Below are 26,022 nucleotides of genomic sequence, written 5' to 3'. Positions count from 1 at the left end.
CACGTCTGCTGGTATTGTGTGTGGTGCTGTGGTGGTCCAGCCTGGCCATAAGCAGGGCCATGGAACAAGTTGTGCCGTGTCAGGTGTACCCCCCGGGCCACACCTGGGCCACACTGCCCACCGTGGTCAGTCTCCGGCCCACCACCACCACCTGGACCCTTGACCTTCACCTCATGGATAAGGGGCGGCGTGTCTTGGCGTGTGTCCGTCTGAAGGCCGACGAGGAACATGTCTCCGTCACCCACAACTCAGGCGCTTGTGAGCACAACGCCTTCACGACCACACTCTGGCCCCTCCACGCCTTCACCGCCTCCTCCTTCACTGACATCTACTTGGGCTCTCGCAGAGACATCATACATCTACAACTCTTGAGTCAAACAGATGATGACATCACCTTCAGGACTCGGGAAGAACTGCCAGACGACGTGATTGTCAGTGTTCCTGACCCGTCAGTCACCGTCAGCTACGAGTGTCCTGGCGGGTGTAAACGTTTCCCAACACCTCGCTCACAACCAACACAAATACCCATCAGTCCAACAATCTTCGCAACATTTCACATCTATCCTCTTCAAGATAAGATATTACTAAAATTCGAATCAACAGTCAGTAAATGCATAGGTGGCCAGAAGAGTAACACTGTGAACCTTCCTCTGTCGTTTACAGGACGTGAATGGATAAAGTTAGAAAAATTGGGTGTGAGTGACAATACATGTAAATTTCTTATTAATGGTGAAGAAAAAACAATATTTTCTGTAATGGATTCCTCGTGTCAAAAGATTACCCAAGTGAAAATGTCTGTCGAGGGAGACTCACTGTGGACGTCCGGGTGTGACCATCGACCTCCTCTGGTCACCACAACACCAACAGTGACACAGGAACCTAAAACTGACACAGGAACCTAAAACTGCCACAAACGTTTCCAGAACGACACCAACAGTGACACAGGAACCTACAACACTAATTTTTGCCTTAAGAGTTATTCTTGGTGTCATTGTTGTTGTCGTGGTTGTCAGTGTAGCAAACTTGGTGCTGACGGCCACACTGACAACTATTTAAGGTATAACCTAATGAACCAGACTCCCTCACTATTGTTTACACTGGAGATGCTTGTACAGGCAAGTGTAACAATGATGGTGTGAGGAGCCACCTGACGGGGCTGAAGACGTCCCCTGAGGGAGGAGGGTGTTGTCTCCTTCAGGTCATTTAGGGACTTCTCTTGAGACCTGCATCCTTCCTCCGAGTTCTCTAGGTAACTTTACAATTTCTGAGTCATGCCCGAAGTAACCAAGCTGCCCAAGAAGTCATCACCACCTGAGTCGTCCCTACAGTACACAGGCTGCCCAACAGGTCATCAGCACCTCCGTGCTGACCTGACCTACACCACCAATCACTTGTTCATCAGAGACGTCCCAGTTTAACAGTTACGGAGACTGAAATATTGTCCTTTTGTGATAACTTGAAGATTCTCCCTCCTAACACTATTTGGAGGGTTAGGTTAGGTTAGGTTAGGTTATGTTAGGTTAGGTTAGGGTGGTCAACATTCAGGTGATCTTTCTCTTATGCCATATACAGTTCCTTCATACCTATGTTAACAATCACTGACCACAACCCTGACCAACTCACAACTCACAATATCTACAACTTTAGGTCGTCACAGTGTCATGTCACCTTTTAAAATAATTGTTATAATATATTGAAGAGTTTGAGCATACAGTGTTACCTTCTACACGATACATCAGACTATTTGTATATATTAACACTTTGTTCTCGGCTCATTCCTGTGTACTGAAAGTAATTCTCTTGGTGTACTGACAGCCTCCCCTGCCTCAGCTGTTACTTCCTCACCTAGTGTACTGACAGCCTCCCCTTCCTCAGCTGTTACTTCCCCACCTGGTGTACTTACAGCCTCCCCTGCCTCAGCTGTTACTTCCCCACCTGGTGTACTGACAGCCTCCCCTGCCTCAGCTGTTACTTCCCCACCTGGTGTACTGACAGCCTCCTCTGCCTCAGCTGTTACTTCCCCACCTGGTGTAATGACAGCCTCCCCTGCCTCATCTGCTACTTCCCCACCTGGTGTACTGACAGCCTCCCCTGCCTCAGCTTGCCATTCTACCTGGTGTAGCACAGCCCCCCCTGCCTCAGCTGTTACTTCCCCACCTGGTGTACTAACAGCCCCTGCCCTCAGCTGCTACTTCCCCACCTGGTGTACTGACAGCCTCCCTGTGCCTCAGCTACATTTCCCCACCTGGTGTAATGACAGCCTCCTACTTCCCCACCTGGTGTAATGACAGCCTCCCCTGCCTCAGCTGTTACTTCCGCACCTGGTGTACTTACAGCCTCCCCTGCCTCAGCTGTTACTTCCCCACCTGGTGTACTGACAGCCTCCTCTGCCTCAGCTGTTACTTCCCCACCTGGTGTACTTACAGCCTCCCCTGCCTCAGCTGTTACTTCCCCTCCTCGTCTCCACTTCCCTTTGTTAATATGTGAGCCTATCACAGTAATGTGTTGCCACTAAGATTCAAGGTTCACGCAGCGTCTGCCAAGAGATTCACAGATAAACACGAGGTGGGCGGAGTTAAGAAGAGGTATACTACCCGGTCTTCCTTTATCTGTTCGTAATGTCCTACAGTGTTGATGGACTGTACAATACACTGATTACATTAAAAAAACAAAGGTGAATCTTATTCACAAAAATATAGACAAAGTGTTTTAATAATAATAATAATAATAATAATAATATTAATAATAATAATAATAATAATAATAATTATAAGAATAAAAATAATAATAATAATAATAATAATAATAATAATAATAATAATAATAATAATAATAATAGACCTTACACAAAATTAAACTTGTATTCTTAGTTATAATGTATTACTGCGCTTCAACAACTAAGGTCTATAAGCTTGTATTTTGTTGTAAATACACAAGTGATTAACAATTAAGTATTATGATAAATGCAACTCTAGTTTGTAATATACTTGTCATTAATAATATTGTTCGTCAAGTGAATCATATCAGAAAAATACTATAATGTTCAATGCTCTTTTGTTAATATGTTATTCAAAATGCTCTCATATGATTTATTTTCACTTTCATTATATATTTTTCTTATCTTTAATATTATTGTGACAATTATGTAGTTTATGTAGAAAAAACTTTATATTCATTAATATTTGTTTATGATGGCCTTAACATGTTGAAATAATTAAGATATTGTCCAATTATATCATTACTCTCAACCAAATACCTTCATCTAATAAAAAAATAGTTTTTAAAGCAACTAAATTTTGAGTATAATGCCAAGCTCCGGGCGAGAACGAGACAATCGGAGATTTGTTAAGTTTACCATAACAGCTTCAAAATTCTCTCCAACTTTATATATATATATATATATATATATATATATATATATATATATATATATATATATATATATATATATATATATATATATATATATATATATATATATATATATATATATATATATATATATATACATACATACATATACAGTTGTACCCCACTTAACGCGGTCAATTGAACCCAGAGGGTCCCGCGTTAAGTGAAATCCGCGTTAAGTGAACAACAGAACATATGGGATTAATTCCAATAGAAACCAGCCCGACCCCCAAACTCCACTTTTTGACGACACATAACTATGTTGTAGTAAAAATTCTATCTTAACTTTATGATGGTATGAAAAAACAAGTAATATAGAAGAGGTTAGGTTAGGAAAGATAAAGGTTAACATAGGAAAAATAAAGAATAGGTTAAAAAACGAAAAATTTTGTGGAACACTTACGGTAGTAGAAGAGATGGGTCGGCATACGGGGATGGAGGCTGGTTCCGAGGCAGAGGGCAGATTACTGGCCCTCAGGTGAATCACCATTACTAGGTGAATCAACATCACTGTCACTTACAGTTGTCAGGGCTTCCCTGACAAATCCCTCAAAGTCAACTTCACTTTCACTATCACTGGCTTGGGCTGGCTGTGGTGGGTTGCGGGCGAAGAACTCGGTTATGCTTTGCTGACGGCTGGCTTTGATGTTGTCATGATACACCGTGATGTACGGCTCCATAGCCTGCACCAGTCGGGTATGGAAGACTTCATAGCGTTCATCGTCATTGTCGCGGGAAAGGACGGACTTAATTTTTTCTGCAAACTCTATGGCACACTTAATATCACTATGACTTAAACTAGGTTCTTCGGAGAATGACGCACCTTCTTCCTCCTCTTCACTGGCGTGTTCTTCTTCCAACATCTCGTCGGCAGTCACTTCAGGATCTTTGATCACCTCCAGGATGTCTTCGTTGGTGGTCTCGGAGAAGCCTTCAGCTGTAATATTGAGCGCAGCTTCTCTGGCAAGGTCCACTGCTACTGCAACAGTCTGAACCTGACCAGTCACAGGTTCACTCCTCCTCTCACCTGGTATGCCATGCAACACATGTCTCCATGCGTGACGAATCGTAGCAATAGTCAGCAGATCCCATGCCTCCACCAAGAAGTCTACAGCTTGTTTAACGTTAAACTTCTTCCAAAATTGTTTGACGAGAAGTTCTTGAGTCACCGCCTCTTGTTCCTTGTCCTCGTCGCTTTTGCTCTCGCTGTCGGTGTCACCCAGCTTACGCAACTCATCCTTGGTGTTGGTAGAGTCGTTCAGGAGCTTGAACTTCTTTGCAGAGTATGCAGCTTTCACATTGCAGATCAACTCCTGGTCCATGGGCTGGATTAATGACGTAGTGTTGGGAGGAAGGAAGACCACTTTTACGTTGGGGTGACGATCCATAAGTAGGGGCGAGTGTCCAGGTGCGTTGTCAAGGAGCAACAAAATATTGAATGGAACATTCTGTTGCTCGCAGAATTTCTTCACGTCGGGAACAAAACAGTTGTCAAACCAGAAGAGGGACAGAGAAGAGGACATCCACGCCTTACGTGCGGTTAGCCAGTGGACATTAAGCTTGTTCATGTCCATATTCTTGTAGGCGTGCGGCTTGCGGGCTGTGTGAATCACCGATAACTTTGGTTTACAGGTACCGGAGGCATTGGTGGTAAACAGGACGGTGATGCGTTCCTTCTGCAACTTCCGACCCCTTACCTTGCTGGCAGACTGGACAACGAAGGTCTTGGAAGGTAACTTTTTCCAGAAAAGACCAGATTCGTCCATGTTAAACACCTGGTCGTCACTGTACTGTCCTTCCTCCATAATCTCACGTAAAAACGGAGGAAAATCTCTAGCCGCCACACGGTCAGCACTCGCTTCCTCACCACCAATGTTGATGTTGGTGATCTTGTTCCTCTTCTTAAACCTATGCAGCCAACCAGAGGAAGCATTGAAGGGTTTGGGCTCTGCAATTCCCAGTTTACGTGACACTGCTGCGTATAGCTCACGTGCGTACTCCTGCACTGAGCGCGTGTCCACCGCCATGTTGCGTCGCGCCTGACGCACCAAATAACTCACCAGCAAATTTTCCACTTTTGCCAGCACCCTGTTCTGGCAATACCTGATAGATGAAGCACCTGCAGACTTTGTGATTTTCATGTGCTCTTTGATCTTGGCTGCATCCTTCTTGATCGTACGAATCGTAGATTCGTTGACGCCATGCTGGCGCGCGAGATCAACTTGCCGTCTTCCTTTCTCCAAATCTTGAACAATTTGGTACTTCACCTCGTAGCTTAATGAACGTCGTATCTTCTTTGGCTTAGTGCCGCTGGGTCCAGGTAAGGAAAGGTCTCTCTCTGGGGGCGGTGGTGGTCCGGCGGAAGCCATTTTACGGAACAATGGATGCGCGTTTACACGGTGTGGCCTTGAGGGATGAAACTGCCGCAGCTAGGTCAAGCATCGTCTCTCCTCCCTCCCTCCCTCCCCGGGGTGGTCACGTCATAATACTTTAAGCCAATTACAGCTAGCAGCAGAGGGGGGTAGGGATGCATGGCCAATCACAGTCAGATACGTCATATGACGTCAGTGATAACGCAACAAAGACACACACTGCGCAACCTTACCGCGCGGCTTGCCCAAGCGAAGGGAGGAGGAGGGAGAGGCAGGCAGGCGGGTGGCGCGTGGGCAAAATCTAAAAATAGCGTCTCGAGCCGGACACTCACCGCGTATATGATGAAAAATTCCGCGTTAAGTGAAAGTTCAGCTCTGGCGAGGCACCGCGTATATGATAAAACGCGTTAAGTGAAACCGCGTTAGGCGGGGTAATACTGTTGTTGAACTCGGTAATTTTTACAATTCTAAGACACTTTCATACGAGGCGGTAGACTCCCTGAACACTGAGGCTGTGGAGCTCCTCGGTTAGGTTAGGTTAGGTTGAAAACTGTTGTTCCGACGGTTTTTGTGTCTTGAACACTTTTTACCTTGATTTATATAGCCTTATCTAGATCTTGAGATGGGAGAAGAGCGATGGGGCCTATCTCAGAAACTATTGATTTTCCGTCAGAAATGAAAGTCACCTTCGTTCATAACACAAGAACCATCGGCAAAACATAAGTATAAACTTCGATTTCGCTTAATGGCAACAAGTGAAAATTTACCTCTTATATATGTATGGACTTAAGAGTAAATGGTTAAAGACTTTATTGATGAAGCACAGAACTACAGATAAACAAACGATCAATACAAAATTATAAGGAACATCTGACAACAACTTCACCAGACTGACGGGCATATAAATGGTAATTATGAGCATTGTACACTGGCAAACTTGTATGAGGTTCAATACTGTTCACAGATTGATTCATCATACACTACAATACTACCATGCTGTGTATTTTATTTCGCTTTGTATATATCTTCTTGACAACACATCAACTCCCACATACTAAAATAACTTTGTCATCTGCAAACACTGACATCATCATATCAGAAAGTCCTAGCGATTACTAACACACACACACACACACACACGTAGACAGAATGGTGTTAGATCCGGATTTCACAGCGAGTCATTCTATCTGGCTACGGAGTCCTAGTCATCATTCTGCCAACAAATCGGAATGGTCATGCACACATTCCTCTCCCTCTACGGTAATTCAGCCACTCACCAAAGATCCGGCTCAGGCGCGAAGGAGAGTTATGACGCTCCCTAGTAACCTCTCGTGCCCACCATAGTGTTCCTGGCTTCCTTTTGTATACCTATTTACTTCACTTTTATTCCATCATAAAATTCGAGACCCTTCCTCCTCCTCCCCCTCCTCCTCCTAAGAAAAATTTGACTACGGAAGCACAGTGATAACACGAAGGGAAGTCCCGTATCTTATCTAAGAGGACATCCTTAAGCGACCTTCTGGGAAACTGAACATGTAAAGAAATAAACATGAGGAACTAAACTGGATTGTAGAGAGAAAGATCAAATGAATGAGACACAAACAGAGAACGACGAAATATGGTTTGTTTTGAGGGTTTTTTTCAGCATCACAAAATATTCCACCAATTACATAGATCTATCACAAGGAAGCTGTGAAGGCACTATCCCTTACACCATCAGAAGCCTTACTTTCCAGCTCAATGGTAAGTGCGATAACCAAACCAAATAAAGAGCTGGCTAAGTCACTATCACCCGATACTGGTAATATACCCAGTATCTATCCCCAAAGGATCGTCGGAAATTTTTGCAATGTATAGTTGTATGTGACAGACCCAGCATTAGCAGCATCCATACGTTGTGGCGATTGTGTTGACGGAACACAAATTGATAAGATATATACACTGGCCAAGATAGCGACAAAAGCTTCTGAGAAAAAATTGTGCCTCCTTGGGTCAGCTGAACCTTCTGAGAGGTGCAAAAGGCATGTTGGCAGCTGCTGAATCAACATGCTCAAGAATGATTGGTAGCTTTTTTTTTTTACGGGGATTAGCCCACCCGGGCACAGGTCACTGACCCATCGGGGCCTGGGGGGGTGAAAATGTAATAACAATTCATAGTAAATAAAAAATTTAATAAAAATACAAATTTAAAATTAAAATAATAATAATTCACAGTAAATAAAAAAATTAATAAGAAATACAAAATTACAAATAAAATGGTAATGATAACAATAATAATAACAACAACACCGTAATAATAATAATAAAGAACCATAAAGAAATACAAAAATGAAAAAAATTAATAGTGAGAAACGATATACTGTATGTATGTTGTGTTGTCAGTAGTAAGATAAACAATTGAGACCCTGCAATTGTGTGTAAATGAGGCAGAAAGTCAGAGCAGCAACCTGGGACTTGGTCACAATTTTCGTGATGCCATATGGCAGCAGGGTCTACCATTAGACAATATATTATGCTTCCAATATCTTCCCAGACGGTAGTACCTCCCTGTTTGATAGCTGCCTAGCACCGACTCTTTCAAAACAATCTTGATAAAAAAGAATTATCTGGTCACAGTTGGCACAGGTGCAAACACTGGAGAAAAGAGCGGACTTTGGTCACTGATGAAACAACTGAGGACAGAGACAGCAACCTCAGGTGAAGACCTGTCCCCTCTTTTGACTGGGAAGCAGTCAGTCATTCAGTCCAAGAAGTCAGTCACATGTTACAAGATCTTACTGCAATATGTTCTTTCTTTCACAAGTCTGGTTTAAGCTCACAAGAGTTACGAGAAATAGCTGCTGAAACAATCTAGCTTTGTTGAGACTACCAAGGAATTTTGAAGTTGGGTGGACTGAATTCACTTCGGACCTACTGTACAGAATGCCGTTCTGGTGTCATTGAATGTACTTGTGTTGTTCAAGAAATCAGCAGAAAAAGAAAGTGGATTTCTTAGATTCCCAACAGATATTAACATCCTTTCTCTTTTCTCACCTGATCAACAGCAGCTGCAGTCTAACAGTGTGACTTGTGGGCGTGGGGAACACACAGATAACGTAACAAAGAAACTATTTTCCATGAATGAGACACCATTACTAGGGGTCTGGGATGCTACCTTGAAAGACCAGTTAGTACAAGGTGAGAATGGTGAACTGTGATTAATTGAGATGAGCTTCATAAATCAGCTGCTCGTTGATGCAAGGAACACCACAAGTACGTCACAGATCACCGAGACAAAAGGAATTCAAAACTGAAGTGATTAACTTACTGGTAGAATTCTTGACACAGATTCTCAATTGATAAAAACATTATTTCCATAATTCAGCCATTTTTTGTCGAGTCCAGATGCCGACCAAAAAACAGTGCATCATGCTATTTGCCCAGACTTGGACCTGGATCAATTAAGACTTGAATATGGAGAGCTCATGGAACTAGAGAACCTGGAGAATATCAGCAGGAAGTCATACGACAGCAGCACCTTCTCGAATTCTAGCTTCAAAACCTCACAGTGCTGATGTAGAGCCTCTGATGAGCCTGAGCAACATTTTGAAGTCTCCTGGAAGGTCACGTACGAGTGTGGAAAACAAACCTCCATATCTATGTACCACTACAACAAGCCACTTTTGTAGGAATGGGACCCAAAGTTAGCAGTTCTCTTCTGGTTTAAGAAAACTTCAAATGGAATGAGAGACAGGTGCATGGAAAAAGAACAGATCTACTTCAGGAAACATCCCAGAAACAAAAACATCTAAGATAATTCGGACAGAGAAACAGACGAAGAATCCTCAAAGAGCCAGCCGAAGTTAAAAGAGAAGTTTAAATTTAAAGTCAACACTAAGAGCTAGTTAGTTCAAAACCGTCGCTGGCAACTCGTAACTGTACTCGTCTCCTCGCCGAACTTGGTTGAAACTGTTCAATCACTGAACACCGACTCACTCAGTGTGTCGTGAAACGTTGTGTAGGCGGTAGTGTGCCGCTCCGCCCCGTGTACGTGTGTGACTGGGAAAACGTTTATGTTTCTATTAAAGTAAAATTATATAACAGAAACAAAGTGAACGGAACATTGCATAATTTGCCTAAATCTCTTGAACTAATGAGAGTGAGAATGACTGAGACACTAGCCTGGGAGTTGAAATAATATTGTACCTGCGTCGAGAAGCATGTACAGTATTTCAAAGTTCGTACGTTAAGCTGACCACTTTACGAGTGATATATGAATGCATTTTCACTAGCAAATTTAAGGAACAAATACGTTATATTCACAATAGCATCAAAATACCTATATACCTTTCAGTTAACGCCGGTTAGACAACAAGATTTACTGTACGATGTTTTGAGTACCCCCTCCTCCTCCCTCCCTCCATTTCGAGTCCGTTTGCCGAGCGAGGATATGCGGTATTCGTTGGTCATTCCGTTTGTTTCACTTGTTAGTCCGGGAGATATCGGGTGTTTCAGCCACTTATTGAACTAGGAAGCGGAAATTTAAGACAATAATAGCCAAGTGCAGTTACATTTTTTGTCCATATTGCACATCCCACCCCCCCACATATTGCTACTTGCTCTTGATTTATATATTCATTCCACTAGGACCTAGGTTGATCAAGATACATAATTAAGGAAAATTATGTTAGGATATGAGAGAAAATGGTGTAATGAGACCGTCTTAAAATTACCCCCCAGACTTGTAAATATCTAGCAACTCAAGAGGTCCTGGATTTTTTTTTTTTATACAATACCTAAATCTACTGGAATCCCAAATATCAAATTATCTAACCAACAGCAACAAAAAACTGACATGAATGAATAAACTGAATTTTAGAGGAGTGAATCCAGTTTACAAATTAGATTATTGGGTCTGGTTTACTACAAGCGTGACTCGGGAAGTTAGAAATCGGCAAATATTTCTTCGGGTTCAGATAATGAAAATCAAAAACAAGGAAAGTCTCGGGAAGCAAGGGTGAACCCGGGCCCAGGTCACCAAGTACACTTACCCTACAAATTACCAAAATGCAGATAATTAAGGTAAGGAATTTTATTTTTACAACTATACGTTAATCTCATTAATTCATATAAGAGTTTAAGGCATGTATATCCCATTAAAAATATATAACACACACACACTTTCCCCGGAGCCGTTGTCAAGATGGTGGTGTTGTGGTTTGCCTCTCCTATGGTCATATATCGGTTCCGTAACATATGTTGTATACGGTAACACATCATCATCTCATATTATACTGTAACTGGGTAATATGCTCTTCGATACACAGTTATTAAGAGCTAATTGTTCCCCCTACTTGTATATTTTGGGAGGATAAATGGATATATTACGGTAAAGTATAAAGTATTTGCAAAGTCATTAACTGTTATTATTATTAAACTTGAAATGGGAAAGAAATATATGAAGAGAGTTGTGGAATTTAGATATCGTACTAGGCTTATTGCAGTCTTGACTTAGCTATATTTATACAACTTAAATTTTCAAATAACCGTAGCATAAAACTGGTTAACTAAGACAAATTTCACATAAATTTCCACATAAATTATACTCCCAATGCATAGCAATAGCAGTTTCCTTATTGGATAGATACTTAGAATAATTGTAGTTAAATTATTTGTCTAAGTCAAATAACTGCAAGTCCTATTGTGTATACTTTTTGTTCGATTGTACTCTCTCTCTCTCTCTCTCTCCCTTTGTATTTCACATAAGGAAGTCGTGAGTGTCCGGAGGGAAAAAACACGTAGCGTGGATGGGAAAGATGACCGAGCGGATGTGACGTCATAAAACAAGTCAACTCGCAGGATTTTCACTTTTATTATTAAAGGCTGAATACCATGACACTGCCTACAGCTGTGACGTAATGACAGTGGTGAGGATGATGTAGCGGAGTGAGTGCCTGGCATAACTTGTGTAATGTAATACTTCCGTAAACTGCGAGGGGGGTTTGTGTATGAAATAATTATAAGACGGGTTTTGTCGCCTTTGTTATTTAACCCTTTCGCTGCGTTTCGCGTTCTTGCCTTTTTATTCTGCCTACCGCCAGACGATTTTATTCAGCTTACGGTAACCTCCCGTAGCCAAAACATTAAGTGCGAGGAACAATTTATCATATTCAAATAACTGTAAAGAAATAATGATAAATGAAAATGATGAAATGATGATAATAGTTTCATCTCACACTTAAAAATGCATGTTAACGCACGAACGATTTACACATTCTAGTCAACATTGAATTCTGTTGTATTACAATTGTAAATGATTAGCATCTGTCAGGTCTAAGATATTGAACGTAGGTATTTAAATGCTAATTATCTTTTAGGGACGTTGTAGTGGACGTCTCCCCTACAACTGCCTACAACTGCGTAGCCACAGCCACCACCTGCTACCGCCTTCCCTAGCAACCAACCAGATGTTACAGTATCCTAGCAACGAAACTAGGTACCGGCGATTTCTCGGGTTTTCCCAACATGACTCATAGCGGCTGCTGGGTATATAAGCTCTGTCTCTCCATTGAGATTGATTCTGACCATTCTTCTTGAACAAGCAACACCTCCTCCTCCGCCGCTGCCTGGCTGCCTTCGCTTCTCCTCGCCTGCCTGGCGGTCCTCGCTCCCGCCAGCGAGCATGGCGACCCACCAGCTGTCCTTCTCTGAGCTTCCTCACCAACCAGCTTATTCATTCTGCCCATCTTCCTGAACAAGCAACACCTCCTCCAGCAAGCTCCACGCTGTCTATCACATAACTTATATTATACAAGAAAACCACATTAGAGTTTCCTTCCATCCTGAGTGCTAGACAACATTAATATCTCGATACCCCTACAACGTAGTAGTGGGGAAAATTTAATTATAATTTAGTCCATATAAGAAAACAAGATATATTTGTGATGTGTTAATTGTACTGCCAGGGCATCAGTCAGTGAGATTGGTTCGTTCCGTTTCTTAAGCTGATAATGGCGTTGTGTGTTCAGGTAAGAAAACAAAAAAGACATGAGAATAAATAGAGAAGTTGAATGAGCAAATAACCAGTACAAGAAGTGATAACAAACAGCGAAAGAAAAAAAATTAAATGAAAGTGGAAGAGCGAAAGGAGACGACAACAGCCAGACGAGTGAAATTGGTCAGCAAAATATACAGTAACTTCAAATATTTCCTCTCCCTTTTTTTTTTCATATTGCGTATTTTGTTTCATCCGTTTTACTCCATATATTTGGGAGCAACTGATGGGTACTGTAAATGTTTTTTGTTTTTTAATTACTGCTATAAAAATCCTAGTGCCTCGTTTTGGCTAAAGATATAGATAAAAAGAATAGGTTATGTGAATATTCTATTGTCACTGCCTTCCTGTTTCCCATTGTATTATTTACCTCACTTCCCTACCTCCTAGTGCTCACCGACCACCACCACTATTACTACTACCACCACTGCCACTCCCATAACCACCACCATTACCACCACCAACACGCGTCGGTATGCCGTCATCAGCCCGGGAGGTAGAAAGGGCCCACCACACAGACACACCTAAATATTTCGACTTGTTCTCTGTTACATCATCGACACACTTCCTCCCGTGTGTTATCTTATCTACTATTATATTTTGACTGCTCTTATATTATGAAACTAATCAGACTGCAAGATATTTGGTCACTCATATGAAGAGCTTTGGCCAAATGTTCGATTGCGCAAGCATTTTTCCCCGTTAAGTTTAGTGGGGGGGGGTTTTTTTGCGTGTTAATTTTTTAATTTGATATATCGTGTTATTTTTTCCCCAAGTTAGACTGGGAATAATAATTTGCTCTTTTTTTTACGGTAGAGTCTCACCACAATTTAGTTCTCATTTAGTTGTTAACTTGTTACGTTCTTTAGCTTGTGTGAACCAGCTTAGACCTAAATGATTTTCTCACACCTCCAGCTTAGGGGAAATAAATAGCGTGAGAACTCTTGACAATCCTGAGTTTTCAAGATAAATTAAAAGATAAACAATAATCTATATAAGAAATAGTGCTGAATCATCATTTGCTTTCTCGTGAGAATCAAGAATGAAAAGGTTTAAATAAAGCGAAATGCTTAACGTTCCACAAAAATACGTGCCCGCTGTCAAAAAGATTCGAGCGTAGAACTTTACCTAAACTAAAGACAGGAGAACCCATTTAACACTTATTTTAAATTCCATACCAAGTTGTGTGAGTGGGAACTTGTTATTGTGTAATGTTTTATTTATGAATGAACCACAACAAAGGGTGGAGCAATAAAAAACGGTACTGTGTTGTTTGTTGTTGACACAGGGGGGGTCCACCGTTACTTTCTCTCATTGTTATCGTCTATTGTGTGTGGAAAGAGTTAAAAACGGCGAGTCAAGCTCAGTCCGTGTCTTAGTACTTACTTACGTTCGGAGAAAGTGAGTGAGAGGGAGAGTATGCGTCGGAGTACAAATAACAATTCATTTTGTCGCCTGGCGTTACAAAAGAAAAAAGTATTACGTGTAAGCGGTGTGTTTTACCAGCCACTTCCGTATGGTGTGCCTAAGTGTTATTTATATATTGCAAGTTTCTTATTTGACGTATCAATGATCGTCTTACTTCAATTTTTTACATCGCTATTTTTTCTTGGAAAACTGTAACTTTCATTATTTGTTATTATAAAGATTAATGGAGACGTGAATGCATGATTGAGTGATAATCTATTGAAGCACCTTCCATTTAGTTTGTCACCTTATCAATAAATTTCCTCTCTCTATTACTTCGCTCCTCCGCCATCCTTTTTTTTTTCCTGTACACCATCAATTATATTCCATTCAGACAGATACACAGAAAGAAGTTTACTGCCTCAAGAAATAGAAACGTAAACTGTGATTATCTTAATTTTTCTAAGAGATGCAGGGAGGTATTACCGTCTGGGAAGATATTGGAAGCAAAATATATTGTCTAATGGTAGACCCTGCTGCCATATGGCATTACGAAAATTGTGACCAAGTCCCAGGTTGCTGCTCTGACTTTCTGCCTCATTTACACACAATTGCAGGGTCTCAATTGTTTCTCTTACTATTGACAACACAACATACATATATTGTTTCTCACTTTTGATCTTTTTTTTTTCTTTTTTTTGTTTTACTGTTATTATTATTATTAATTTATTATTTTATTTTCAATTTTGTAGTTTTTATTATAAATTTTATTTACTGTGAATTATTATTATCATCATCATCATTATTGTTATTATTACTGATAATATTACATTTTCGCCCCCCAAGCCCCGATGTGGGTCAGTGACCTGTGCCCGGGTGGGCTAATCCCAGTAAAAAAAAAAAAAAAAGATACTGACAAGTACAGACATTACAGACGCGGACAGATCATAGTGTTATGTAAGGCACGGTAAAGTGGAGGAGGGAGGGAAAGTGATGTCTGGAGCGTGGTGTGGCAGCCGACCACTGCCAGATGGCTGCAGCTGCTACGTGCTGACTGACACACGTGTACATAAATAACATGTACAGTATACACTTAAGTCCTTATAATTGTTGCCCCTCGTGTAACGAGGATGTCCGGCGCAAGGGCCACCTAGGCGTGAATTTAGAGTTGTCGCCAACACAACAACCACACCTTGAGTTAACGAGTTGCATGACCCAGTGTCAAGGAATAGTCCGAGAAGACCGGACAACTCGCTAACTAACCATTACCCTGTAACACGATCCGCAAATCGATTAACATCCAGATTCCCAGTTACTGCTGGGTAGAAGGAGGCAAGTAGCGTAAAGAACTTGCCCATAGTTTCACACTGCCTAAGATCGAACCAGGCTCCACTCGCTTGCGAGGCGAGCATGCTGCCCATTACACCAGTCCTTAAACGCGAATATTGGAAGAGGAAGAGAACGAGATAAAAGAAGGAAAATTTGAAGGAAACCCGACAGAGATAAAAAAAGGGGGGGTAATAGAAAGTGCTAAAAACAAAATAAAATAAAGATAAACGGTTATACTACAGAACGTACCAAGGTTTTGAGGAATACTTCTTAGTGCTGCGTTGATGTTACTTTCACACATACCGTACATATACAGTATACTGTACTTACATAAGCTTACACGTTTGCATGTATATAAAAATGTATATGCATATAAATATATACATGCATGTACACACATACATAATGGAGCGGAAACTAATTTCATGACTTATATACTGTACACGATATCTCCTATGATCAAAGTATAACAGGAACTGATATATCGTAGTTGAGGGCTTGAGACAGACAAGCGCCAACGCCGGAAAGACTCTGCCGCCGCCCCTCCCGTACTGCCGGTCCCGTATAGGCCTTTCTAGTCACCAGATATGATCAGATCAAATGCAAGTGATAGGGGGGGGGGGAGGTTCAGTGGAAGGATAACTCAGAGCTCACCAACGAAGGTGACATCCCTAATAACTCATATCGTATCATAGCTGGATGATTGGCATACTCGATTCCGAGTGACAGCAAAATAGTAGTGCTGTTGCAAAATGTATCCCACCAAACAATCAGCGTAGCCTCATTATAAGAAAATATATCCTTGGGAAAACATAAATTATGATAGAACATGTTATTTTGGCTAATATTCTTCTATTCCTTACTACAGCTAAAAATACCCAGGGTAGTTTTCAGTTAATTATTCATCAAGTAAAGTGTTTAGGTTGCGAGAAGAATATTGTTTGATTTATTAGGGAAAAATGTGCGAGTGAAACCGCAGGTAATGGCGTAAAGCCTGTATGGTGTATGGCATATTTCTCATCCCCGCGTAGGAGAGAGTGTCGACGGTACGAGGCTTTCCTCCCCTTCACCACCTCCTACGTGGGCGTTTTTCCCTTAAAGAGTCCCATTGTTTTAGCGCGTCTCTCATGAGGTCTAAACACCACCTCAGTACTATTGTTGTTCGTACTCTGTGAAGGATATACGTTGAGGAAAAGCAGTGATTTCTACAAACGGTATAGCTTTTTGCAGAGTTGATTAGCTCAGCGAACGTAATAGTAAGTTCAATCTAACGTATTGTGTTTCGTAACAGATTATGATTCATAATTGCTAAACAACTATTGTGTGTAGCCGCTGTAAAATTTAACAGAAGCATTACTCAAAAGTGGCTATTGTGACGAGGATGAAGATGTTTTATGCAGGTAATTGCACCATTCTCAAACCTATAGTTACTATGGTATCATCCCTCTCTAAGATTTTCGAAACTATCCTAAACTCTTATTTTCTCCGCCACCTTGAACGCCTTTCTATTTTGTCGGATCACCAGTATGGCTTTCGCCAGGCGAGATTTACTGGTGATCTGCTCTCCTACTGCACCCATGTTTGGTCATCCTCTCTTAGGGATTATGGGGAAACTTTCGTCGTGGCCCTCGACATCTCCAAAGCCTTTGACAGGGTATGGCACAAGTCTTTGCTTTCAAAAATTCCCTCTTGTGGTTTCTCTCCCCCACTTTGTTCTCTAATTTCTAGCTTCCATGAGAACCAATCCATGGCAGTTGTTGTCGAGGGATCGATCTCTCGCTCTTTCTCTACCAGTAGTGGTGTCCCACAGGGTTCTTTTCTTTCACCAACTCTCTTCCTTCTTTTTATCAATGATTTACTTCACACTACGACTAAGTCTATCCATTCTTACGTTGATAATTCTACTCTTCACTCTTCTTCACATTTCCCCTTCCCGCCTAATTCTCAAACGTAGGATCTGTTTCTAGAACTGATATCATTTCATCTATCAAAGCGGATCTGTGCAGCATCTCCGAATGGGGAGGTAAGAACTTGGTTAAATTCAACAGTAATAAAGCTCAGTATTTACCAATTACACTTTCCAAATTAGATGATCTCCACCAATCACATTTCAGGACGCAATCATTCTGCCAAATTCTAAAATAGATATGCTAGGCCTCACCATCTCTTTTAATGTGTCATGGAAGTCACACATCCACAACATTGCTAAAGCTGCCTCCCGAAAGCTGGGAATGCTGTACAAAGGCCGTAGCTCTACTTCACTCCTGAGCAGTTGCTTCAAGTATATAAGGGATTCATTTGCCCTAACTTGGGGTACTGCTCTCATATCTGGGGTGGCTCTTCTTCTGTCCATCTCTTCGCCGCAATGTTGCTTCACTCTCTCTCTTTTACAGGTACTTTAACGGGCAATGTTCGGTGGATTTAGCATCCTGTGTACCGCCGGTAAGGCCGTGGGCTCGTAACATACGTCTTGCCCACAGTGCCCACCGTTTCTCTGTGGCTGTCGGTCACACTAGAATAACCCGTTATAGTACATCCTTCTTTCCTCACACAGCCAAACTGTAGAATACTCTGCCTTCGTCTCTGTTTCCATACTCATACAATCTGTCTCGCTTTAAAAAGCTGATTTTCCGGCATCTTCGTGGTGTAGTTTAATATAACCTTTTTCTTTTATGTTTTTAATTTATTTTTAATCTTATTCAACGACATTTTTTTATATATCTACTGCTTCTGTATATACGACCCGGGTTGCTGGTAACCAGTGGTGGAAGCTGAGAAGCGGCGAAAGGGGTGTGTAACGCGGGTATTATTGTTTATTCATGCACTACGCTGTCTCACAAGAAGTTTGTACTCTGAAAACAAGTCACATATGTATGAGGGAGCAGCGAAAGTGTTACTAAGACAAAAATGGTCATGGCATATTATAAATAATAGGACTTTATGCAGGCAACACGTCACATTTGTCAACTCAGGAAGTTGAGAGAAAATCGGCATAACTGTAAAAAGTTTTAACAATAAATACTTTTTCACACTATAATTATCACTGGATTACTAAGTTTTCCTTGAATATTATTGAGATTGACAAATATTATAATTAGTTAGATGCTCAGGATGATTATGTTTACTTATTTTTTACAGTGGTTACCTAGAGTATGAAGTTACTTAGATTAGGTACTGTTACGAGTTGGGGATTTAGAATATAGTTAAAAGTCTACCCAGATCCCAACAGGCAACAACAACAACAAAAACAAAGACAATCGGACTATAAAAGGGTAGACAAAGGATGCGAGTTTTTGTTGTGTATAATAAAGTACCATAAATCCCTTAACAAAATATTCAGCTATCTATAAGGTACCCTTAACCAAACTTAACCTAAACATTAACAGTATATACATATTTATACAACATACAACAATTTTGATGCAAGTGGACGTGGGGAGGCAATATAGGATAACAAATACTTGAGCGCGGAGCTGAGATGGCTGACGAGCAAGGCTGAGTAGTGTAGAAGACGGTAGGTAGTCACTGTGCCGTAGGTTTCCAGGATAGGTGATCCTGTGGTCACTTCCCAGAGTGTATTGCTCTCTCCTCGAATTGGAGCTGACAAAGAAGACTTTGAGGAGGTGACGCAACAACCAGGATATGGAGAAGGGAAACCCGGGAGTGGTAACTAAGATGAGTCATACTCGTGTTTCGTCCCTAGATGGCGTTGCTCGTGGTGCTGGGTAGGTAGATCAGGACAATTGGTGGCGGGGTTCGTAACAGTACTGAAATATTTTTTTTGAAGCACGGAAATGCACATAACGAATGAATTATATATCTTTCTCATTAACACCACTAGCCTAGTAATTATTGGTCAGGTTCAGTAACTCCTCCTAACCATGTAGCATATTACGGCGTTTATTGTAAGGCGTTTTAAGAAGCATCTATACTCCACTTTTTACTTTAACTCTTTACCTTTATCCTTATGCTTGAGCAGTCGGTCAGGTCTCTGTTACACGCTGTTGGCAAGTACTGTGCATGAACTGGCTCCTGAATGTATTTGAACCTGCTCCAGTGTTGGTCAAGTCTGGTCGTGAAAGAGCTCACACTCGGTGCCGTCACAACACTCTCTGGCAGATTGATCCAAGAGTTCACAATTATCACTCCGAAAACGTTTGCCCTCTCTGTTTATTGGACTTGTGGCTTCAAACTGGAGCTGTGACCCCTTGCGGGGCGGGCATCCGCCAGCTCCAAGTATGGATCCTCGACTGAGACTCTGAGAGTGAGAGACGAGAGTTAGTAGTGCTCTCTAAATATCTAATAAGGAAGTTTAACTGACTCACACACACACACACACCAAAACACACATACCCATTATTTTCAGCCGTCTCAAAATTTTACTACTGAGTGAATGTATTAAAAAAAATATATTCATAGAAAACGGGTCTAAAAGCAATCATAGAAAACGATTATTGTTCAGGAGTAACTAATTTTGTCATAACTCCAGCTAATACATTTATTTTAACCTAGCTCCGTTCCAAGCTTGGACACCCTCCCCCCCACACACCCCGAGTTCCGTACCCTTCCAGATTAATTTTCAGAACATAGTAATGGATAGACTATACTGTTTACTGAACTACACTTTTTGAGCAGAACAGAAATAACACTATTTTTTTTATAAGTGCAATGATTGAATGGCTCCTGAGGCTTTATTTGGCTCGGCAATTACTCTGCGGTTTACAATAATTTGAGAATATTCACTTCATATATTCTCTCTTAATTCATTGTCATTCGTCCACTCATATTGTATATGTTGTTGAATGTGTTCTGTCTAGGTATTCACTTTCCAAAGGAGACCCAAAATATCTACTGTATATGGTTTGCCTTTGTCATTTTACACAACCCAGTTTCAACTATCAACAACAGTAGGTGTATCCATTATGATTTCCAACAGGTGCTGCTGCTTTTGGTCCTGGCGACGGTGGCTGCCGATGCTTTCATCTGGCCTAGATGGCTCCCACGACCCACTAACAGACGTAGGCCTCAAGGTATGTACTGTACTGAACAGCAATTCCTCCACGTATTCTTGCCAGACGTTGACTTCAGTTTATACCCGGGGTCAGAAGCAGTATTGATCCCAAATTAAATAAAACAGCACACCCCCACCAGACGAAACAGGGTTAGTAAATTCAGAGACTCATTCCCATGAATTAGTTTCACCACAAGCGTACCAACTTTTGTCAGTGACTGTATTTTATGGTTGCAATCAATAGTTAGACAATTCTAAGACACTGTTCTTCTATGACGTTTCCTATGCAAGTAAATTATATATGCCAGTATACTGCCCTTTAGTGTGGTCACTTAATCCTAGGGTTACTTAACTTACCTCTTAACTTGAGGTCCCTGCCACCAGACCACAGGACAGTATGCGTAGTGTTCTTTAGGTAGATGGCAGAGCAATCCAGCGAATGTGAGTTCGTGTTTTTCATTAATCAAGTAAAGAGAGTGGAAGGAAGGGTGAAGCACCAACCAAGAATTTAACTACTTTATTTCTTATATAAAAAAATATTGCCTAAAGTCATAATACAAAAATAGTTTACCTTCCCCAAGCATTAATTAATGTCACTGCACCATACACAAAAAATCCCGACCTTCTCCAAATAATTGTGACCAAGTCCCAGGTTGCTATTCTGACTTTCTGCCTCATTTACATACAATTGCAGGGTCTCAATTGTTTCTCTTACTTTGACAACACGACTTACACATATCACTCTCCTCTACTGTATATATTAGCCTTGTCAAGTATTACTCCTTAGTCTGTACTCACCCCTGAAGATGTGAATTACACTAAAGCGCTTGGGAACTTCGTGTTTTCTTGTGGTTATCAGCATATGCAGGTACTTGGATCACGCGCACATACAGTGATTTAATATATATATATATATATATATATATGTGCAAGTAAATCACTGTAGGTGCGCGTGATCTAGGTATATGCTGATAATCACAAGAAAACACTTAGTTCCCAAGCGCTTTAGTGTAATTCACATCTTCAGGGGTGAGTACAGACTAAGGAGAAATACAAAACAAGGTGTATATATACAGAGGAGGGTGAGACCAGGTCCACAATGGTCAGGTATTAGGTAATGACCCTACTAATCTTTAAATAGCACCGCAACGGTCGGTAGTCAGGTCAGAGGGTAAGGCCATAACTTATCAACTTGAATTACGTTAAAGATTAATATACTAATGAGGGCAAATATGGCACAACAAAAGCAAAAAACAAATTGACAACTCGGCACAACTTAGCCCAAGGTTCAATCACAGCCTTCATCTCTTTATCCCAACAGTTCAGGAGTGAAGGTTTGGGATTATACACATTACAAAATATTTAAATAAAATTGAATAACCAAAAATTGACCATAATAAGTGTGTAGGCTCCATCATGTACAGATACAGATAAATTAAATCAAGAGAATAAAGAATCAACATAATCCTCAGTAAACCACTAGGTAATATGTACACAGTAAATAAACAATAAAATACTTGGTAATATCATCCTTGATTGCAATTTACACCCATAAATAATACTAGAGCAGCAATGAATAGTTAACACTCAACTAAACCCGATTTGAAAAGGTATCCATCACTGACAAACTCACACGGCCTTCCACCTCCAAGGCCACCAATAATTGACATCAGCAAGGTAGGTAGATAACAGGTAGCCTCACTCCCATAGGATCTACGCTAATGAAAATAAAAATGAAATTTTTATTTACGTATTTTTGAAGGCTTATGATGGTATTAAAAGTTGTATCATAAATGTATGGAATGGAGACTTTTTTTAAATTGGAGCCACTGATTAAATATATAAAATAAATATAAATATCTTACTTGCGACGCTTGCGACCGCTGGATTCCATCCAATGACGCTGATTGGCTAGCGATGACATCACTTATTCAGCTCCGCCCGCTTAGTTACATCAAACAGTAGAAGCAGATAATAATACCTCAATATTACAAATGCATGAAGTGGCAAAAGGGGCGTGGCTTAGCAATCTCAAGAGTAGAGTTACCAATTAGTGATTTCCTATGGGCCTGCATGAGGCTGCCTGGTATCTACCTACCTTGGACATCAGTCCATACAAGGTAGGTAGATAACCTATCTACCTACCTCGAGTCCATATTCCAGGGGACTACAACCCTAATACTAATATTAATTAACTCCCACATTAAGCTACAAAAATACCTACGTACACACAGAAAATATTTTAATGTATCAAGCACCAACCCTGCTCACACACAATTACAAAAAAATATCTTATTTACACTACCTAAGGGTAACATGCCTAAAAAATATTTCACTATGCACAGTGCAACGCACCACTGTACATTATGCCATGCATAACAATAGATATATACGTACTGTATACTGTATATATAATAATAATTAAAATCATAGTTCATGAGACCTACAATATACAATACATTTTCATCCCTCCTTGGAACTCCCCTCCTCCTTGGTCACATACTTAGTTGTGACAAAATGTTTTCAGGGTCATTGTGGTGGCATGAAAAGTCAAAGGAGCGTCGGCAACATACCCGCAAGACGCCAAGATCCCCAGCAGCAGGCAGGCAGCGATCCCAGGCCCCCAGCCGAGCCACCCTCACTGTGGTCCGTGCTGCAACCCAACTTGGTCTCCCAGAGGATCCTGAAGTTAGTATAGTACCTCTTCCTCCACCACTCCCTCTGACTTTACTGCTTTCTACTCCTCTGCTCTCACTCCTTCCACCCTTACCACCTTCTCCTCCAGTAAACAGGAACCTAAAAACCTGTAGGAATAGTCTGATAATCTGATTCTTGCTAAAATAAATATCCTTCACTATTATCAGACTGTATTCCTACAGATTTTTAGGTTTGTTATAAATTACACGTCCTAAAATGTTATACCCACTGTAATTACTGTAGTATTTAGTGTACAGTATTTGAATAAAAAAATAAAAATATAAACTTTCTACTTTGATGGGCTGCAAGAATTCAATTAAATGGAGAGAGCATACACTGCCTGGGCCAGCTAACTCATAAAAATACTTTATTATTGGTCTGTTGTACTGCACTAATGGTTAAGTAAGCAAGTAGTAATAGTAATACTGTACATCTTAATCATATGCATGGCAGAAAGAGTTTGATCAAGAGCTAACAAACCTTGATAATGATTATATAGGACTACCCATCTGCATGTTCTTATGGTATCAATTACCATCCAATTGTGATACTAAACTGAAATTCTCTTCCCCAGTTTACTCGTCACCTGTGCCTGACAACAGATGTCTGCCCATACTCGTGGCAGTGGGTAGAGGGTAACATGCTTAGAGCCATTGTGAGGTGGTCCCTCCTCAGATAGTTAACTTTATGTATCTTGAAAAAATACAGTTAAAAAAAAATATATACGTATATATATACAGTACATATTTATTTTTTGTGGGGGGGGAGGGTTAACAAATTTTAGTTTAATACTTTTTAACGTGCTGGGTACAAAATTATCAGAGCAAGCGATAAATACTGTGTACAGTATTTTAATGTTTGTCAGCTGTACTAGACTCTGTTGGGGATGTGTAAATGTTACACTTAAGACTACAGTATTATGAAACGTCATTAATACTGTACAGTACTGCACCTGCAACCAAATATAACACGTCATTATACAGTAATATTATACAGAAGACACCCGAGTAAGAGGAAAACACTGTACACTTAACAAAATTAAATCAATTAAGCTTTTTTAATTCGGGTAAAGTATATGTTGAAGTACATTGTGGGTATACTGTATGTGGCATAGTGATATATTTTACTAAATCTAAATGTAATTTTTAATAATGTATTTGCTGTTCTATATCCAAGATAGACTAAAGTGAGTCATGAACATTCTAAAATGAAAAACATTTACTGTACTTCCAAAACCTTTATTTGCAATTTATACTAAAGCAAGTATTTCACATTACATGAAAAAATATTGTGGCTTCAAAACTATATACAGTATTGACTTAGTTATATGCATATCTTGTTTTGTTAATTTTTATTACATTGTTGATTATTAAGTAGATCATTATATTCCTAGTACAATAGTGACAGGAGATTTATCTAAGAGAGGAGAGAAATTATTAGGCTCTTGTAGATGAAAGTCAGATAGACAAGAGTGTTTCCAAGGGTCCAATTATATCTGCATGTGTCTACAATATGTATACAGTAGTAATCTTTTCCTTACTGTAGATCAGAGAGTAAGATAAAGAATTAACAAACGCTAGGTAGTAGGAACAATCAGACGCTGCATCATACATTGCCATGTTTACTTTCTTGTGATAATATTATTTACCTGTTGATTTAGTAATAATTTGGGGCAGTCATCAGCAGCCATTAGAGGATGTGTTGTCCCTCTGCTTTACCAAAATATATCAACTTTTTTATTTAATGTCTGTTTCCATGAACTTTTCCCTCACTACCGAGTTATTTTTACTGATGTTTCATGTAAATATTGGCAATATTTGTGGATGTAATCTATTTCAGGTACAGTTGCCTGCATCTATACCCGGTACAGTGGTTGGCACATTTTGCAGAGATGTGGCAACTCTGTGGAATGCTTATCTATCATCTTTAGTCTGACTACAAGGGCCATTCTGGATATTTTAATACAATGTCAACAAACACATAGTTGACTCATTTCACAAAATGCACCAGCCACTGCACCAGGTATAAGTGCAGGGAACTGTACCTTTCTTGCGTTCAAGAGTATAATGATGCATAGAAATTCTTCCCTTCGACAATGTGATGACTCGACACCTCCAAACCTCCCAAATGTCAACTTCCCGATACCAACTGATGAGTGTTACTGAGCAACACTAGATGACTGCAAGCATGTCAATTTAAGTTGAACAAAAGAGTGAACAAATTATTTAGTTTCTGCACAAGTTGGGTCATTATTTTGGAATAGTCCAGTTGCTTTGGAGAAAGAGTGTTGATTGTCTTGAGTTGCATACTAGAGTAGATGTAGGAAGGTAGAAGGATACAATTAAGAAATTTACAGACTGCATAAAATAAAGATACAGTAAAGGAAATAAAAAACTTTAAAACAGTTAACATTAAGAATGAAGTGTATCTGTCTCGGTGGACTGTAGTCTCACTGGGGCCAAAGGCAAGAATCATCATAGCAAAAAAGGGTTCCTTTCTCATTCTCCCAAGGTATGGCTTCCATAGAAGTGTTATACTTCTCAATTGTAAGCTTTCTGCTGGAGAAAGAGCACATCTCTCCTGTTAAACAACACACAGGAGAGATTCTGCAAGCACAGATGTTAATTCGTTTTAATAACAAGTACAATTTGTAAAAAGCATTTTTGGCACTTTTCAAGTTTCTAACAGAAGATAGTACAGAGTAAGGATACTGTAAGTACATGTATTGTCAATATTCACTAACATATACAATATTTTCCCTG

At 40.3% G+C, this 26,022-nt stretch overlaps 1 protein-coding gene across 4 annotated transcripts; it reads left to right on the top strand.

Moving 5' to 3' along the window:
• The first annotated feature begins 9,747 nt into the window (after window positions 1-9,747).
• Window positions 9,748-25,004, top strand: LOC121869108. Of its 4 annotated transcripts, none has more exons than XM_042370300.1 (5): window positions 9,748-9,809; window positions 10,603-10,844; window positions 20,489-20,582; window positions 23,091-23,251; window positions 23,835-25,004. In XM_042370300.1, exons 2-5 carry the CDS (start codon window positions 10,830-10,832, stop codon window positions 23,937-23,939), a joined length of 375 nt encoding a protein of 124 aa, XP_042226234.1. In that variant the 5' UTR covers window positions 9,748-9,809; window positions 10,603-10,829; the 3' UTR covers window positions 23,940-25,004. The 4 variants fall into 4 exon arrangements, with proteins under 4 accessions (XP_042226234.1, XP_042226235.1, XP_042226232.1 ...); XM_042370301.1 differs by having other exon boundaries at window positions 9,748-9,813; XM_042370298.1 differs by having other exon boundaries at window positions 9,760-9,809; window positions 10,410-10,844.
• The last annotated feature ends 1,018 nt before the right edge of the window (window positions 25,005-26,022 follow it).

The sequence above is a fragment of the Homarus americanus genome, unplaced genomic scaffold, assembly GCF_018991925.1.
Source record: "Homarus americanus isolate GMGI-L3 unplaced genomic scaffold, GMGI_Hamer_2.0 scaffold24694, whole genome shotgun sequence".
Lineage (NCBI taxonomy): Eukaryota > Metazoa > Arthropoda > Malacostraca > Decapoda > Nephropidae > Homarus > Homarus americanus.
Note: the sequence above shows the minus strand (reverse complement) of the source record. Positions and strands in the feature narration are given on the sequence as shown.